General features: G+C 36.8%; 2 protein-coding genes across 4 annotated transcripts in view; one reads left to right on the top strand and one right to left on the bottom strand.

Moving 5' to 3' along the window:
- The window catches only part of MYOM1 (myomesin 1), a 92,964-nt gene extending 91,574 nt beyond the window's left edge, over positions 1-1,390 (bottom strand). For all 3 annotated transcript variants that reach the window (XM_088131067.1, XM_088131069.1, XM_088131068.1), the window contains exon 1: positions 1,231-1,390. The gene's annotated coding sequence lies outside the window, so the exon portion shown is untranslated. The remainder of the gene's footprint in view (positions 1-1,230) is intronic.
- Positions 1,391-9,925: 8,535 nt separating this feature from the next.
- On the top strand, positions 9,926-17,941 carry LOC103060959 (myosin regulatory light chain 2, smooth muscle minor isoform). The gene is made up of 4 exons (XM_007429223.3): positions 9,926-10,059; positions 16,146-16,344; positions 16,504-16,665; positions 17,436-17,941. The coding sequence occupies exons 2-4, from the start codon at positions 16,161-16,163 to the stop codon at positions 17,606-17,608; spliced, it is 519 nt and encodes a 172-aa protein (XP_007429285.1). The 5' UTR covers positions 9,926-10,059; positions 16,146-16,160; the 3' UTR covers positions 17,609-17,941.
- The last annotated feature ends 298 nt before the right edge of the window (positions 17,942-18,239 follow it).

Here is an 18,239-nt window from a genome sequence, read left to right as displayed (position 1 = left end):
TTATCATTTTTGTAACTGCTGGTTCTGTTATGGCATTAATCCATATTGAGGGAAAGTAATAGTCTATTCTTATTCGTTGGTCTCAAGAGCTAAAGATCTAAACAATTATGATTTTGTTCAAGAGCCATCTGTTGACTCCAACATAAAATGTCACCCCACCCATTTTTAAGCCTCTTGAGCTACATTTTCCCAGTGTTTGCTCATGCTTGTGGACTATTGCTTAAAAATACTATTCACTCTATGCATTGTAATTAGGTTTACCTTATGTAATAGGTCTGTGAGAAAGGATTTCAAAACATCTTTGTACAATTTAATGGACATTCAGAAATGCATGTATGGCAAAAAATTTAAAAACACAGATTTTTTTTAAAAAATAAAGTATTAATAATATAATTCTTCAAATAGTAGAAACTATCTGAGGAACTGCCTATCCTGTTATAAACCTATCCAGTTGGAAGAGGCCCTTTTGAAGATGCTCTGCTGTCCTTTCTGATATGGAAATATGGGCCTTTTCTTACATTGTTCCTGGTTTGTGAAACACACATTCTAGGGAGTTTCTTTGACCTACTCTCTTTAGTTTTTTAGGAAAAATATAGAGATACCTCTTTCATTAGGCATTTAACTGTTAGATGAGTTTAATATTTATGTTGTTAATTTTAGTTTATTATTTTTATTTTTTAAAAAAAATTGTGAGTTTTATTTGAATAAAGAAACAATTACTGGTTACATAGGTACATTCACCAAAACATATATAGAAAATATCTGTGCTACCAAGGTATTGTAAAAGTTCTTATATTTGAATGGATGAAAATGAAATGCATTTTTAAAGTATATTGAAATCTCTTTATATAAGAAAATATTAGCACTTTGGTTGATAATCTGAAAAAAAAATTGAAATACTAGCCCATAATATGCACAAAACCAAAAGTGCAGCGCATACTTGTTGCCCAGCAACCCTTTTTATTATAGCTGTTACATCGAATTTCAAAAATTTTTGAAAAGTTTTAATAGCTGAATCAGTAAAATACTGAGAATTTCTATTACTTAACTTTAAGATTCCTCCAGCCTGTTACCACAATTCTCCCAGCCCACTGCTGAACTCATAACTGGGCAAAAGAGAACAATGATCTTTGCAAGAATTAGAAATGAAAGAAAAAGTGATTATTTATCCACAGTTTAATATATAAAGCAGATACTCTAGAGAAATATCTATGAACATTGTAAACTTACCAGCAGCAAGATTCAGTATTACAGAAGTTCAATCTTGTATGTGGAAGAATGAGAGGAAGAGAGACATCCAACTAAAGTTCAGCCTAGCAAAGTGGAAGACAGGACCTGTGTTGAGGATGGACTCCCAAGTCAAGAACAAAAATAATGCCAGCGGTCACTGGAATGTGAAAGCAACACTCCCAACCTTTTATGGCTGGGAAGGCTGTTAAAAATAGCAATTGCAAAGAGGGAGATAGAGCCCTCACTATCTCTCTGCAAATATATGATGACAGCAGCTTCAAGCTACAACTTTTCTGTCTCCAAATCATAACTAAATCCTTCCTGACAGCTCAGAAATGATGTAAATGTGGTTGTGCTACTGAAATACAAATGGATTAACCAAAGAAATAATAGTACTTTTTTCCACAAGTCTAATTTAGAAATATATTAGCACATCCATCCAGAAAAGAAATTGATTTCAGCTAAACCAATTAGTGGCAAATATCTACTGCTCCGTTCACAAACAAGGGAGATGCCAATGTTGGGAGATTGTGTGTTGCCACAATGTTGTGGGGTTCCTAGTTATCTCAGAAAGCAGAACCAATTAACTCTGATGTTAATTGACTTGACACCTGCACTAGAGGAAGTGCTGTGATCATTGTTTTTGCAGTGCCTCCTCAAGTGCTGCAAGACAGTGCGGATTCCCTCCTCCCAAGATGTCATGGTGCCTTGGTTTCCCCAATTCCTGCCAGCGACACAGATGAGCAGCTTTGGCACTCCTCTAACAGTGGTTTTCTTGCTTTTCTTTTTCTCCGTCCCTCATTGTGTAAAGCTGAGCCTGCAGAGGGAAGTGCGGGATGGGCATGAAGTGTTGGCTGCCTTCTGTTGTGGGTATTCTGCTACTAGTTGGTTGGACAAAAAGCTGGCCAGCAGAAGGAGGGGAAGGGCAGGACCATTGCTTGGCACTATGTAGTAGTGCAGAAATGATCATTTCAGTGATGGGGCAAAGCCAGTGGCTTATAGAACAGGGCTAAAACAAAGCCCCTGGTATGGGTTTTAATTTTTTTTTAAAGTTTTTTTCTCCAGTTTGAAAGCTGAGGTTCAAAATATCTATTAAGATAAGGTTCTAAATTCAGATCATAGTCTCAAGTAAAACAATTCCATTAGGAATAAAAACAAATCTAGAAGCCCAAAACCAAAGATTGGCTGGTGCATTTGTCACTATGCAAAATCCAGCTATTGTTTCTTAAATTTTGTCTCAGAAGGATTTATCTAGTATTATTTTCTAAAAAGTCAAGTCCAAGACAGCTTGACAGTACCTCCTAACTATAGATCCAGAAGACATCCTCTGTAGGACAGAGACATTGTAGTAATATTGTAATTATGATGATAATCATCATTATCAATTTTTTTTTACTGCTTGATTAAATATGTCATGGTACTATGCTGCACTGATCACAGAAGCAATATGCAAGATGAGCCTTTATGACATTTTTAAGACCAGATAGTTTAAAAACTTACACCTTTCCAGCTCACTTTTGATATTTCCTAGGCTCTATTATTCCTGTGCATAGCTTAGACCAGTGTTTCTTAAAGGGTGGTCCTAGGACTCCTGGGATTCCCCCAAGACCCCCTCGGGGTCCTCGAAATCAAATTCATTTGCCAGATATTGAAGATATTTGCAAAAAATTAAAACAATAATGCTCTTCTCATTATTTCTATTTGTTAAAAAATATAAAGTTTTTTTCATGAAAAATATTTTATTTATGTTAACATTTAATGGATTTAATATTGCTATTTTTACATGACCCAGTAAATAAATATTCTATGAATGCATCAATTTTAATTTTTAATATGATAAACGCTGATAAATATAACCCATACAAACAAAAGCTCTTTTAGGGTTCTCAATATTTTTTAAAAGTGGGAAGGGGTCCTGAGACCATAAAGTTTAAGAAACACTGACTTAGACCATTTTCTATCTAGCAATTTTTTCCTTCATTTTCTGAAAAATGAAATTAAAAACTGTGCTACTCCTTATATTCCATCCATTGCAAACAGAGGCACTAGGAACTTAAGGAACTGCATGACTATTCTCACTTTCTAGCACCTTTTCTTGGGAAATGAGAGTTCATCCTCTGACATTTCTAGGATGAAGGGTAGAACTATCCTTTCTCCTTGGCCCATTGCCAAGTGGGCACTCACTGCTTGTTAGCCGTTTGAGGTAGACCAAACTAGACAACCCAAGTTATGAATGCTAGAACTACTTTTATTATATGGTTACAGTAACAGAATCTTGCAAGTCTGAATGCGCCTCCCCTCTCCATCTTTTTTTCTTTGTCAGCACTAGGGAGCATCAAGTCTGAGACATTTTCTCAAATTATACTTCTGCTTTGGATTCAAATTTCTTTCAACTGATCATTGTCTTGGTTGTCATGTTTCATTCAACCCATACATTTCCCGGTGGGCCCCCTTTCAGTTTTTGCACACTCTGGCGAAGCATGCTCTTCTTGCTTTCCCATCTCCTGCCCACAGTACTGCAAAGTTTCCCTTCTTTTTATTTTTTAGGCACCTTTACATTGCAATGTAGAAACATTGTTACCTAATACCTGTGAAGCTGAACTATCAGTTCTTCCTTGTACAAAGTTTTCCTGGACCTATAGAGGAATGTAGGAGCCTGTTCTGCTGCTGCTTTGATTATTGTAGCATCCGAGCAACAATGCTATAGTAAGGGGAAAAAAGAAAAAGAAAAAGGCTGCTTTAATGTCAAAGAGTTAATATGGAAAATATGGAATAGGGGTGTGAAAGGCTCCATGTGTGCAAACATTTGGGAAAGCAAAGGAAAGCACAGAGACTAATAAGGAAAGAAAAAATTCCTAAGAAGGAACCACTGGAGATCATTCCACCTGGGAGCCAACCAGCAAGGCTTGCCTTCCATGCATGAATGGAAAAGATGGAAAGGGCGAGACCCTTTCTGCACCACACCTGCCCGTGCTCCATAGCACATGCCCACAGCGCATGCCCACCTCCCCACAACACCTGCCCATGTTCCGTAGCACCTGCCCACAGCACCCACCCACCCCCCAGAGCACCCACCCACGCTCAGTAGTGCCTGTCCACAGCACTTGCACTCCAGATTGCCTGCCCGTGGCACCTGCCCACCTCCCCACAGCACCTGCACACCTGCCCGTGGGACCTGCCTGCAGCTCTCACCCACCGGCCTGCTTGCCTGGGACTCCAGCCTCTTCACACGTTGCAGTCATGTGAGGTCCCCGCTTAACGACCCACACAGCCCTGGGGTTATGATGGCAACCGGGACTGCTGGGATTGCTGTCACTAAGTGATGCAGTCATGTGACGTTATGCTTAATGATGGAAATTCCAGTCCCAATTGTTGTTGTAACCTGAGGACTGTAGCTGAGTCTCTTTTACTGTGCTTTTAGCAAAACAAACACTGGCCTCTGGGTAAAGCTTTGGGAGTAGTAGTGACTTGGCTAAGGAATGAGTGAAAAATTCTTTGCTGTTTTTCATCTAGCAGCTTTGGGAAGTGAGAATTACAGCAAATCTTTAGGAAATAAGTTGCAGTGAGGCCAATGTACTCAGTTATTGTCTGCCAGGCTGCTTTCTTAGGTCTGCCATATGTGGGCTGCAAAAATCTGGATGACCACTAGATGGGAGCAAAGATAGGCACAGAAAAATAATGCTTAACTAGTGGTTCTCTGGATTTTTGTAGCCCAGATAGGATAACCAAAACCTGACCTACGTAATATTTTACACTAAAAAACAACACCCTTTTAATAATAATAATAATAATAATAATAATAATAATAAAAAAACAGCTGGCATGATATAAACCAGAGTACTAGCCTCTCAGTTCATCTTTATTTTTATATATCTTCCATCTCTTATTTGTATTTCTATTTATATAGCTGACTTCAGTTTAATGAAGTTTCTCTGCAGGAAATGCTTTAATGTCTATTGTAAGCCATAAATGAATATTTAAAACTGGAGTCAGGCAGCCTTGAAATTTGATTAAATAAACAAACAAACAAACAAACAAATAAAATATTTTGTCCTTCCTCTGTTTGTAATCCTTATTTTATGGTGCAATGAAAACTAATAATTTCAGTATGAAATATTTGGGAAGGCCTTAAAAACTTGTAATTTGAATGGTTCTAAATATAGTATTTCAAACTACTGAATACATATTTTTCGGAAAGCAAACTTACGAGTCATTTAGTAAAGACAAACATTTTGATCCAGGAAGGAGACTGTTCACATTCATTAGCAAAATATTTCCATTTTATTTAGGGGCCCACTCTTAGCAATATATTATGTTTATGGTTATCATCGCAGATGAGATTTATACAGATTTCTTAAACTGCTTTATTTGAATATTCTGAAAACCTCATGCTGTTATTTTCCTTTTAAAGGGTCATGGTTCCCTGTACGCCAGTATAGCTTACTACATGGAATTCATTCCAAAGTTTCTAGACCCCTCAGGGAATTACTGTTTCATATGATGCATCATTAGTTAAATATCTACATTTGTGGTTTTCAATCAACCTTCTCCCTGATTAAGAATTTATTTGGGGAATATTACTGATACTTATTAGTGCTGCCATTAACTACAAGAGCTTTACATGTTCCTGCATATTCTTTTATTTTCACAAGGCAGGATATTTTCCTATCTACATTTAACTTGAAAATAATTCCATGTAAAGTCAGGAGGATTTGCCTTATTGGTTGATATACATAAATAGTATGGATCTGATCTGATTTTTTAGATTAATAAAAAATTCCCTAAGTTTTCTTTTAAATAGTAAAAACTATTTTAATATAGCTTCAAATAGAGATTTTTTAAAGGTTTTTAAATTGCAATTTAATTGCAATTAAATTGCTCCCAAAAAGTACTTAAAATGATTGTCAACTGCTTCTTGTTGCCTGTCTTTTAAAATCATAGGGTTTGTATGACAGACCTATCTTAGTGGAATCATGCTTACCAACATGTAATTTCTCTACACAGTAAATTTATTTTAGTCAGTGCACACTTCAGAAAAATTTTCATTTTAAGTTAGGTAATTATTTCATAGTCAAAAAAAATAATTGAGAGACTTAATCTCATGAAGGTGATTGAATTGCTTTGTCACACTATGCTTTCCATCAGTCAAATATGGTCATTTGTATATCCTGTGAAAGTGGGAAAATGGGCTGAGATTTTTCAGCCTAACTACCAGCTCTTGCTTCTTTAAATCTCTGGATTTAAAATTACTGATGGTTTGATAAAAGCATGAACATGCCTTTTGGGCTAATTCAGTATACTGGAATTTTGAGAGCAGACTGTGAGTACTGTTACAGAATAACTACTATGGAAGAGGGCTTTGTTGTATCAACACTCAACATAGCCACTGCACAGGCTCTACTACACACCAGGATCCCCACTCCTGGTGGCAAAGACACATCTTTAAAGCCTTACAAAAGGCCAGTAGAGTCAAGGCCAATTTGATGTCCTGGGGATGATGGGGTCCAAAGGGCAGAACCCATGATAGAAAAGGCTCTCTTCCTAGTCCCTGTCAGATGGCATTCCCTAGTAGACAGGACCTGGAACATGCCTCTCCTGCCAGACTTAATGGAAGATGTAACGGGATAGAGGCAGTTCCTGAAATGAATGTGGAGGAACTTGACTGAGGCACGGCTGGAAACACTTAAGAAAAGATTCCCCCAGCCCCACCCTTTGTCATATGAAATGCGAAGCAGATCTTCAGGGGAAACTAGTTACAGTGTGTATCTAAGCTAGGAAAAGTAGTTGAGGTAAAAATTGCTCCTGAGTCTCTGCTTAAAGGTTGTAACTATGAGGAATTCAAGGGAACAAAAAGGGTTCTGGTTTTTTTTTTTCCTGAACCGCCTTTATCTCTAAGGTATTGGTAACATTTTAGCCAAGAATCTGTGATGAGATCTTTGATTTGCTTTGAAGTGTGTGCTGGTTACAGTATTTGTCTACAATAACTATTATATCTGAAGTTTATTGTAATTGTGGAAGCTCAGTTATTATAGGCTCTTTGAGCATCAGGACAGACCCAGTTTGGATCTGTCCCATGGCTTCTTCTTTATAGCTTTTATGGGAGATTCTTTTAAGAACATGTCTATTATTTTATTATCACTATTTTCCCATTACTGCTTTTTTTCTATGTGAATACCTCAATTTAAAAAGGTTTACATTTTCTTATTTTTAATTAAGTTGCTTTTGAATTATACTTTTGAATTATGCTTTTGATCCAACACCCAAGGAGGGAGTTATTTTCCCTAGCAGTCATTTTCAAGGTTAGAAGGCTGAAGAAGTATTACTATATAATTTATTCCATCTTCAGCATCTTTCTCCCTTTGTACTAGCAAGTAAGGCCATAGATTGTGGAGATCATATCTATCTCGCACATCATGACTAAGGGGCAAGGGCATTCTCCAAGAAGATGGGTGGAAACAGTGTAATTATCAAGTATCTACCACTAGGCAGGAAAAATGAATTTCTGGTGGAGGAGGTTTAAGACATTTTTCACCCTACAAGTTCAGTCTTGCCAGTACCATAAGAAATGGAAGAAATAAATTCAGAGCCTAGTGTAAGAATGAAATCCTAAGGGGAAAAATGTGGAGATGTAGATGAAATGATACGGATGAAGTTAAGGGCATAGAATGCAATGAGTCAGAAATTAAAGTTTTAGTTATCAGATCTATTTCTTAAGTGTGAAATTTGTTTTAAATCTTTTTTTTTTAATCTTGGTAAGATTTAAATCATTATTATTTTTTGCCTCTTCATGCCTTTGCCATCTGCTGGCAGAATAGAATAAAATATGCAAATTTGCTTCTCAGGAATATAGATTTTCAGTTCATTTGCAACTCAGGGTAAATTATACAACGATAGGTTAACTATGCAATTGGTTTCTTTTGTTTAATGTACGCATACAAGCACGGGTCATAATCCAGATAAAGACAGCCACACATGGCAGAGCTTAAAACCTTTGTACCCTGACAGTTTTCTTTGCAATATTACTGTCCCCACAGCATGGAATTTAAAAACAAGCAAAACAATCAAAATTCTGAAGGAGTGGATTTTGCAGAAAGGTCAATATAGAAAACTATTAAGGCCTTTTCCATGGATATTGTTTTCAATCCTACAGACACAACAGGATGAAGGGGAAAAAAGGAAGATGTATAGAGGAAAGAAATACGTATGGGATGTAGCTGTATACTACATAAATAAATAATGTAGTTTAGTTTCAGATTGCAGTACCGGGTGACTTCCAGAAAATGCTATCACGATAGGCAAAGACAGTCAGAAGATGAAAGCCTTGGGCAAGAACATTATCTCAAGACAGATTTCCAATATAGAAAATACATGAAAGATGTATTAACTACAATGTGAAAAGATAAAAATAACCAGAAAACAAAAATGAGCGATTAGAGAAATCACAGGAAATGTTATCGCTTAGATATGATTACTCAAAAGTACTCAGTCAAATCATCTATAGAGGAAACGAGGTTAGAGGAAGATTGTACCGAAACCCTTTACTAATGGGACTATAGAAAGACAGAAACATTTGAAGAGAAAATAGATTGAAGAACTGACTCCATTAGAAACGGAGGTATGACAGGTAATAGGTCAGCTGTCAAATAGGAAATCGCCAGGAACAGATGAAATACCAACTGAATTGTTTAAAGCTGAAGAAGCCATTAAAGTGTTAACAGTTTTATGTCCAACAACATGGAACAAGAGACCCAGTGTAGCGTAATGATTAAGGTGCTGGCCTAGAAACCAGGAGACTGTGAGTCCTAGGCCTCCCTTAGGCATGCAAGCTGCCTAGGTGACTTTGGGCCAGTCACTCTCTCTCAGCCCAGCCCACCTCACAGGGTTGTTGTGGGGAAAAGAGGAGGAGGAAGGTGTATTAGGTATGTTCATCACCTTGAGTTATATATCAGGATAAAAAAGATGGTATGATGCAGAAAGCAGAACAGATTGATGAGTGTGCCTGTGCAAACATCCAGGTTCCTGTCTTATATCTTAGTTTTAAAAGAACGACTCCTTATGTTGTGCTTACATATACCAGGAGCAACAGATTGCTATGGTCGTTTTATGAGGTGTCCCTTGGATCGATTAAGCTTCCCATACTCAGAAAAATAACTGGGAAGGGCTGAGTCCAACCTCCTATTCCCGAAAGCAAAAAAGGAGAAAGCTCTCTCCGAAGCGGGAAAGCGCAAAGTCCCCCAAGAGGAGCTTCCTGCTCCGCTCAATTAAAGCTGCGCTCTGCTCCCCTCCGCCTCCCAGGGGACTTGTTCGGCTTGAAACACGTCAGCTTGGCCCGCGCGAATCTCCTGTCGTCATCAGCACCCTTCCCACTACACCCGAACAAGAAAAGAGTTTCAATTCCCTTACAAGGTCATCAGGCGCACTCGCGCATGCGCTCCCAAGTTCTCCTTCCCAGTTTGGCCACACCCCGTCCCCTGGAATGCGGCGAGCAGGCCCGACTGTACCAAGTCAATAGCAAAAAACGGAGGGAAGTGTTGGACCAACCACTCCTTTCCCATTGGATTTTTGGATTCCAGCAAGTATCTAAACCTTACTGAAGGAGAAAATAAAGCGTCTACTCCCTGTCTGGCTTACCAAGCACTGGCTATTTTTTTTTCACTGACTGTATCGTCTAATTCTATTTTGTTCCCCACCTCCTCCTCTAGCGCGACGATAGTTTCTCCTGTTGTTGCGCTCTCCGGAAGTACCGGGGCCGTCCGTTTCCTTGGCTCGAGCGGCCGGTGGTCTTTTTTCGTGTTCCATCAGCGCCGAATTTCTTTCGTTAGAACCGAGGTGAGTAACCGGGAATGCTTTGGTTGGTGGACAGACTCGTTTGCGAGAGGGAACTGGAGTAAAAGACGCGAATGGGGAAGGCTGCAGTTTCCTGCGTGGATTCTCTCCCCTCGCCCCCTCCCGTTTTCTCGCTGTGGTATGAAGTTCAGCTTCGGCTACTTTTGAGCGGGGAGCAGGAGGCGCTGGGGAGGTCTCACCGGCCGGGCCTCGGAGGCTGCTGCCTTCTCTTGGCAGCACGTCGGGGCAGGGTGCGGCTGGCATGGCGGTGGCGGCTGGGGAAGGGCCTTGAGTCGAACAGGAAAAGGGGGTTGAACGGTCGCGGACGGTGCCCCCGCCGCCCGTGCCGGCCGTTGCCGACCTCCTGACCCTGCAAGCCTCTGCCTATCTCCTATCCTGATGGGGTTGTCCGGCAGGCGCTGACTCGTTGCGTACTTGGCCTCAGCGAAAGTGGGACACAGGTTGAGGATTCAGAATCTCGTTTTTTAATGCTTCGAAGTAACTTGGCTGGTCTTCGCCGGATGTATTGGGATACCGCCCCCATCATCCGTAGCCAGACAAAAGCTTGCTGGGTGTGACGGAAGTGATAATACTGGGTCTAGTAATACAGACTAGAAGAGGCCTGGAAATAAAGAACAGGAGGGAAAAGGGCACTTTTATCATCTTAAGTATCTACGTAGGCAGCTCTGCACTTCGTAATTTTGGATTGTCAGGAAACGGTTGTACTTGACGAATCTGTGTAAGTCACTTTTTGTATATAGATTAGAAGTTTATAGGAGAATTTCCTGAACCAAATACTTTCAGAGTACTTTGACTGCCAGTGGAAAGTAGATTTAGTGCTGCTGCTGTTCTGCTTGACTGTATTTCCAAACAAATGGTATTGTGTAATTGGTGGTTTCCTCAAACATCTTACTATAAGATTGTGCAGATTTTTTTTTTCCTATCAAGAAGCTACATCTCTGCTTTGGTAGATTTGTCAAATGCATCCAAAAGATCTGATTCACAAAACATCAAGCCACAATGTTAATTTAGTCAAGCTATAGTTAAACAAATCTGTGTTGTAGTACAGTGTGTGAACTCAACCAAAATGTTGCATTTTAGGCGACTTACCAAACACACCAATGTAGTGCAGCACCTACAATGTCAGAGGAGATCCACATTCAATTACAGGTAGTCCTCGGTTAATGACTGCCATGTTTGGCGACTGTTCGAACTTACGATGGTGCTGAAAAAGTAGGTTTACAGCCCTTGAACTGAAGATGGTCACAGCATCCACGTGATCACGATTTGGGCACTTGGCAACTGGTGTGCATTTGCAACACTTGCAGCATCTGTGGTCACATGATCACCATTTGCAGCCTTTACATCCAGCTTCTGACAAAGTCAGTGGGGCCGGCAGGAAGTCCCAAGTTCTGATCACATGACATCACGCTTAATGACCACAGGCAACTTGCTTAATGATCATAGTGGAACTGACGTAAATTGGATGAGGTCATGTGATGTTTCATTTAATATCCACATCACTTAGCGACGGAGTTGCCAGTCCCAATTGTGGTATTTAAATGAGGACTATCTATTTAATTTAGTAGTAAAACTTTCTGGGTGGTTTTGGCTGCATCCTTACACAGATCTTTTAAAGAAGAGTGAAAGTAGAAGAGAAGTTTGTATACTGCCTTGATTTTGTTAATTGGAATTAACATCCCAACACATTTAGTGGGCATTAGGTGGGAGAAAAACTACCCTATAAAATGCTACATAAGTTTGATTGTGTGCAGCATTATGTACAGCTACTTTTATGAAGGGTGTTTCTGTGATCTACTCTTTTATGGAATGAATAGCCAATGACATTTGGGAATTTGATTTGTTCCAAAAGTGAAGACCTAAAATATGATTTCTGTAAATAGAAAATCAGTCAAATTTGGAGTATATGTGTTTCCTTCTATCACTGTGCAATATGAAGAGTAGATGTAACTTCCCCATTCGTATGGACATACATGTGCAGTAAGTATGTTAATAGGTACAAAGCAAGAGCAGAATAATTATAAAATGATTTGTATTAGAACACATAAAATGTAGGACAAGAAAGAGTTCATTATTTCTATGTGAAATTAGCTGAAAAAAATAAGGCTGGAGAACCTTGGACTCTGAAAATGTGTTGAGGGTGCTGAGGAATTTGAAATATTTTCCCAGCCCTTTTAGTTCAGTCCACTTAGCACATTCCAAAGGAAGCCATGTTAAAGAAGATTTACACTATGCTTGTTTCCAGTTGCAGTATTGATTGCTATGCCAAACCCAATTCTAAAAACAAAACTTTCATATAAAATAGGTTACCTCTGTAAAACCTGTTATTAAATTCATTATAGTGAATGCATAATCTGGAAAGATAGTAGATGGTTATATACCCCCTTCACTCTGGAAAATAAAGTTTGAAGTGAATATAGGATATTTGGGTTTTGTGGTGTTGTTTCATGCTACCATGCAGCACATTTTGGGGAGAATGCTCATCTTGAAATGATCACTTTTAATGTTCATAAACTTATCTAATCTCAGAAGTTCTTATGTTTTAAAATATGCAAAGTGTAACACGACTTGTGTGAAATAAAATTTTGTGAATATCTGTCCAAAGTCATTAGTGCTTCTCTCCTGTGCCACCACTTTGAAAAGGGAAGCTTTTTTCTGATGGGTCGCTTAGAAGTGTTTTTTACCAAGTTCCAAACAGAACAAATTGTAAGCACCAGGTCAATGGAATAAAAGGCAGTGAGTGTAAAAGTGTTTTGTACTTTGGCAGCCAGGTGCAGTTCACATTTTATTAGTTTTTGATAGGAGTAATAAATATTAATCTATCTCTTCTCTTTAAGTGCAAGGCCTATATAACTGAAGCGTAACCTCTCATACACTAGATGGAGGTATTAGCAGATTCTGGGAGTCCCAGAGTCCAAAGTTAAAAAAAGAAAAAAGAACTCACTGAAGATTTAAGTGTGCTTAATAGGCTTAAAATGCTGGCCATTTTCAGGGAGGAGGAATCAGAAAACCAGATGGTAAAAATAGTATCATTTTATTGTAAGCCCCACTTTTATAAATTATATTTCAATGCTTTTGACTCTAGGTAGCTGAAAGGATGCTGTTTGCTCACAAGAGGAAGGTATCAGCATTGCCCATGGAATCTGGGAGTTTTCAGAAACACAAAATAACTTAAAAAGGAAATGTTGAGGGGAAAGGATATCACCAAAAGAGGCCAGTGAGGACTGAGCATGCTCATTTGGTATAGGTATAAGCTGGACTGATTAGAAGAAAGCAAAAAAAAAAAAAGGTGGTGGTGACTGGATGAATTTAATTTCATAGTCTAGAATCCTGAATAGGAGTACACTGCATTGCATTTACCTTCTAGAATTATGTTAATTTACAATTAATTAAAATATTTGATTTACAGGAACGGCTTTTCCCCCTTTGGCTATTAATAGATTAAGATAAATTTTACATCTTGTAAGATATTTCAGTACATCCTTAGTTCTAAAGTGACTGTGTTTAATTCAATTTGTGTTACTTCAAGCAGTAAAAACAAGTGTACAAAAAGGAACCTTAAGAAAAATGTTCCTTAAGATTGTATATGAAAAGAAAGGAATGTTTATTTTTGTCTTCTGCCAGCTTTCTAATTTTAATTAATTAAAATAGTCTTAATTATTTGAAGATAATCTAAAGTCATAAATTTCTAAGATTAAATTTATCTTAATTATGGTAACTAGGCTTTACATTTACATTTATGTTGAAAAAGAATATTAATGATTTTCTAGCATGCTATTTGTAGTTCTGTATAGTTTGGTTGTTCATGATAATTTTTAATATTTTTTTAAAAAACTTCTGAATGATTTTTTTTTTTTTGAAGGTGGGGAGATAGTCCAGAGATTGGAGATTAGCATGTGAACTAGTCTCCAGTGTCAGTTCTTGCAATAAAATCCATTGCAGTAATTTCTAAATTATTTTTTTCATGTCAGTTTTTCTCATTTACTCTGGCCCTTAGTTAGGAAACTTGACATAACAATTTTTCCTCTATGCAGCATAAGTTACTGTACGGTGTTGAATAAATAATATTTTATCTAAATAAAATAATCAGTCTTTAGGATAATTGGAGCAGTATTTGTATACAATTACACTTGGAAAGAGCTATATATCTATATATCTATCTTACATGTCCCCTCTGAAATACAGCTTTCTGTATTTCTGTTCTGTTCCATACAGAAATACAGAAAGCTGTATTTCTGTATGGAAAATTATGGATCTTTTTAATTCTAGTAACTTTAACTTCGATCACTTAATATCTGAAAGAAAATTGAAGATACCTTAATAGAAGATTCCAAACATTATACTTATTGGACTATTCTGGCTGTGGGGTAATGAATGTTTGTTGGGTGACTTGTGCATGGATTTATTTTTAGTCTGACAGTAATTTGTGTTCTTATATGTCATAGCACTGTTGTAATAGATGGAACACAAGTTTAAAATTGTGAAGTTAATCAGTGGATGAAATCAGGGTTACCTATTTATAGATCTTCCCTTTCAATATAACCAGCACACAGCATCTTTTCCTGCTGTCTGGAACTTTGGCTAAACTATTGGGCTGTAATCTATTGAAATATGGTAAGGTTTTTCTCTGGTATCAGGAAAGTTGTGAGCCATTCTAAGTATTTGTGTATAATTGTTTACAACAAAAAGGATCTTTATAATTCAGTTTTATAATTTTTTTAAAATACTATGATGATTTTTCATAGACATTAGAAAATGAGTGTAACTTCATCTGAAGCTACATGAAAGCAGTTCCTTACCAAGGAGTCAATTGTAGGAATAAAATCATTGGCTGATTTCAGGATAATATAAAAACATGTATTACCAGAGTAGTAATTTGTACTTGGAAATTGTTTGTAAGAGTTGATATAGAAGTCATAACATTTGAACTTTACATTGCTTGAGTTAAAGAATATCCTGTCTATCCAAATATTAATGACTTTTTGAGAAATGGTGAAGTTGTTTTGCCAAATTTAATAATAATGTTCCTGTAGTATTAGCAGTTTTGTTATTACCATGAAAGTTTGATTGTCATTTAATTAAAGGACACTTATGTCTTGGGATAAATTAGAAATTGAAATTGAAAAAAAGAAGTTGAAGCACAATGCCTTAATTACAATTCTAATTTTCAAATAGTTATGCTGTAAAATATCATTTTAATAAAGTTTAGTAGGGAATATCTTTATTATTTATTTTTAATTATGAAGGATACTATCACAAACTCCCCCAAATTAATATAAAATCGAGATATGTGGTTTCAAAAAGTGTTTTAATTTTTAAATAACTTTTAATACTTATTTGCTAATTCAGTTAGAAATTCAGCATTGTTTGATTCAACAGCAAATAAATCAATACATATTTTTAGGGGCCAGTTAAAAAATGGTTGATCTTCACTTATGAGTTTGTTTTCAGGTGAAGGGTCTGCATTCCCAAATCTTCTACATGTGTTATGAACTATCAGGTCTGATAAATTGCACCCTCTCATCCTACTTTCTCCCTAAAATGTAAATAAAAGGAGAATGTTACAGAGTACAAGCTTCTATGAAGTTCAGGGACTAACATGTCAGCAGACAGAATTATGTAGCAGCTCAGTGTGTGAAGGAACAGTGGTTACTGAGCCTCTCCCAAGAGTATAAAGAATGACTGACATTAACAGAAGCAAGCGTGTGTTATCCCTTATTTTAAAGTAATAAATATGCTCTTTAAAACAATGGCTTGAATTTTTAAACGTGGCTAATTAAATGCTACCTTATGAATATCTTAGAAGAGCAAAATTTAAATTTCATTTTTTTATCTTTGACATAGCATACTGGTTTTTTCTTCACACTATCTGTTGCTATTTTTATTTTTTCCTAGGATGCTTTATAGTGAAGATTTCTCTGTTTAGAACAAATTGTAATTGTGGTGATGATGAATTCTTAAATTCAGCTAAGTAGCCTTGAAGATAGATTGTTGCTTCCTTTTCTGTAGTGTTCCCTTATTCCTTTTCTGTACTGTTCCCTTACACCAATGTTTTTTTTTCCTCCTAGAATCTAGCAACCAACATGTCAAGCAAAAGGGCAAAGACAAAGACCACTAAGAAGCGCCCTCAGCGGGCTACTTCCAATGTATTTGCTATGTTTGATCAGTCACAGATTCAAGAATTCAAAGAGGCATTCAACATGATTGATCAAAACAGAGATGGTTTCATTGACAAAGAAGATCTGCATGATATGCTTGCTTCACTTGGTAATCACTTTTTCCATTTTATTTCAGCTATGTTTCTTCTAGCTAATTTGCTTCCCAGATAAAGCATGAGGACTTTTTATTTAATACTTTAGAGCTGTGTCATAAAATAAAACCCTCTAACTATTGATGTAGCTCAATTTTAAATGTTAATGTTTGTAGGGAAAAATCCAACTGATGAATATCTAGATGCCATGATGAATGAGGCTCCAGGACCCATAAACTTCACTATGTTTCTCACAATGTTTGGAGAAAAATTAAATGGCACTGATCCAGAAGATGTAATCAGGAATGCCTTTGCTTGTTTTGATGAAGAAGCAACAGGTAAGAAGCTACAGTATCACAAATTATTTCTTAGCTTTTGACTTTGATTACCTAGTCTTGGTTAGTTATGTTTAAAATTATATACAAGTTTGAGACAAATGAATGAAAAACCTTCCAGACACCATGGCAAAATTTTTGAAATCACAAAAAATGAGATCATTTTTGCAAACAAATGGTTTTGTAGGGCTGATTCTCAAAATGGATACTATTCTTGATTAGGGAAGAAATAGATTGGCTTGATTTGGGTTTAGCATTAAAGTCCAAACTGGGATCCCTGGCCTATTGTTTTCTCACCCAGTCAGAATTGGAAATTTTTGGTCCTTGCTTCTCTGATATGTTCATGGCTTGGTAGCGATAGCACAGCATCATTCACATTTTACTTTATTTCCAGTAGCCTGGGTCATGTACTGAAATAGTTTTATTTAGGACCTTAGTAATAACTTTAATTTAGTAACAGCCATAACTGACATAATTGTAGTCTGTGAGACTTCCTACTTCTATACATGCAAATAGTGATTTTGAATCTGCAAAGTTTATTTAAAGTGGAAAAAGTTGCACAATTATTTAGTACTAATTGCATTTGCTAGAGAACTACAAACATTTTGTTTGTTCATGTAATTAGTTTATTTTCTATGGTATAAATAATTGTTGAAGTTTATAGCACTTTCAATAAAGCCCTTTGATTAATTTTGCAATTTTTTTGCATAAAGTATGTTATACTAAAATTTCTTGTATTAAAATTTTCTCCTAATTTTTTTTCATATTTCTAGGCTTCATTCAAGAAGATTACTTGAGAGAATTGCTAACAACAATGGGAGACAGGTTTACAGACGAAGAAGTCGATGAGCTGTTTAGAGAGGCACCAATTGATAAAAAGGGCAATTTCAATTATATTGAGTTCACACGCATCCTGAAACATGGAGCAAAAGACAAAGATGACTAAAACAGAACTCTTGCCTCTGCATTGCTCTTTAGATCTCATGGTTATCTTCAAGGGGGATTTTTCCTGGTAGAACCTGTTGCATGCAGCTAGCTTTACAGCTTTTATCTATCTTGATGTATTTATCTATACCAGGCCATTCTGGCACATCTTGCACCTGTGTAATAAGGCCAGCAATGGGAATTGTAATTACGGTGAATTTGGAGGGTAAGACCAATGAGTTTGAAGGCCCAGGGAAAATAGTCTCTGTTTTTCTGGTTTAGCTGGATTTTTACATTTTGTAATAATGCCATTTTGAAATAAGATTGCTATATCAATAAAATACCTCAAATGCTAGATTGTGAAGTGTAAGATTTTATTAAGAGTTGACAATCCAAATTTCATGCTTTCTATAAAAAAGAATAGGAAGGTATATTAAGCTTATGAAACATTAATGTCATATCAGCATTTCATATAGATTCAACTGTATAATATGATAAAATTCTACATTTTTTGCAGGGTGAACATATCCTGCACACACACTTTGGATTAGTTGAAAGGACCATGGCATTAGTATCTTCACACTTGCTAGTGTCTTCCATGGATCTCTAGTTTTTTACCTACCCTTGTGAAATTCATTATATCCTTCTTAAGA

The sequence above is a fragment of the Python bivittatus genome, unplaced genomic scaffold (genome assembly GCF_059951505.1).
Source record: "Python bivittatus isolate LINGU-HERP-01145 unplaced genomic scaffold, Pbiv_v1 ctg000840_np1212, whole genome shotgun sequence".
Taxonomy (NCBI): domain Eukaryota; kingdom Metazoa; phylum Chordata; class Lepidosauria; order Squamata; family Pythonidae; genus Python; species Python bivittatus.
Note: the sequence above shows the minus strand (reverse complement) of the source record. Positions and strands in the feature narration are given on the sequence as shown.

Coding starts and splice junctions, on each gene's coding strand:
- LOC103060959 (XM_007429223.3), top strand. CDS start 16,161: ATGTCAAGCAAAAGGGCAAAGACAAAGACCACTAAGAAGCGCCCTCAG. Junction 16,345..16,503: donor TGATATGCTTGCTTCACTTG/GTAATCACTTTT, acceptor TAATGTTTGTAG/GGAAAAATCCAACTGATGAA. Junction 16,666..17,435: donor TTTTGATGAAGAAGCAACAG/GTAAGAAGCTAC, acceptor TCATATTTCTAG/GCTTCATTCAAGAAGATTAC.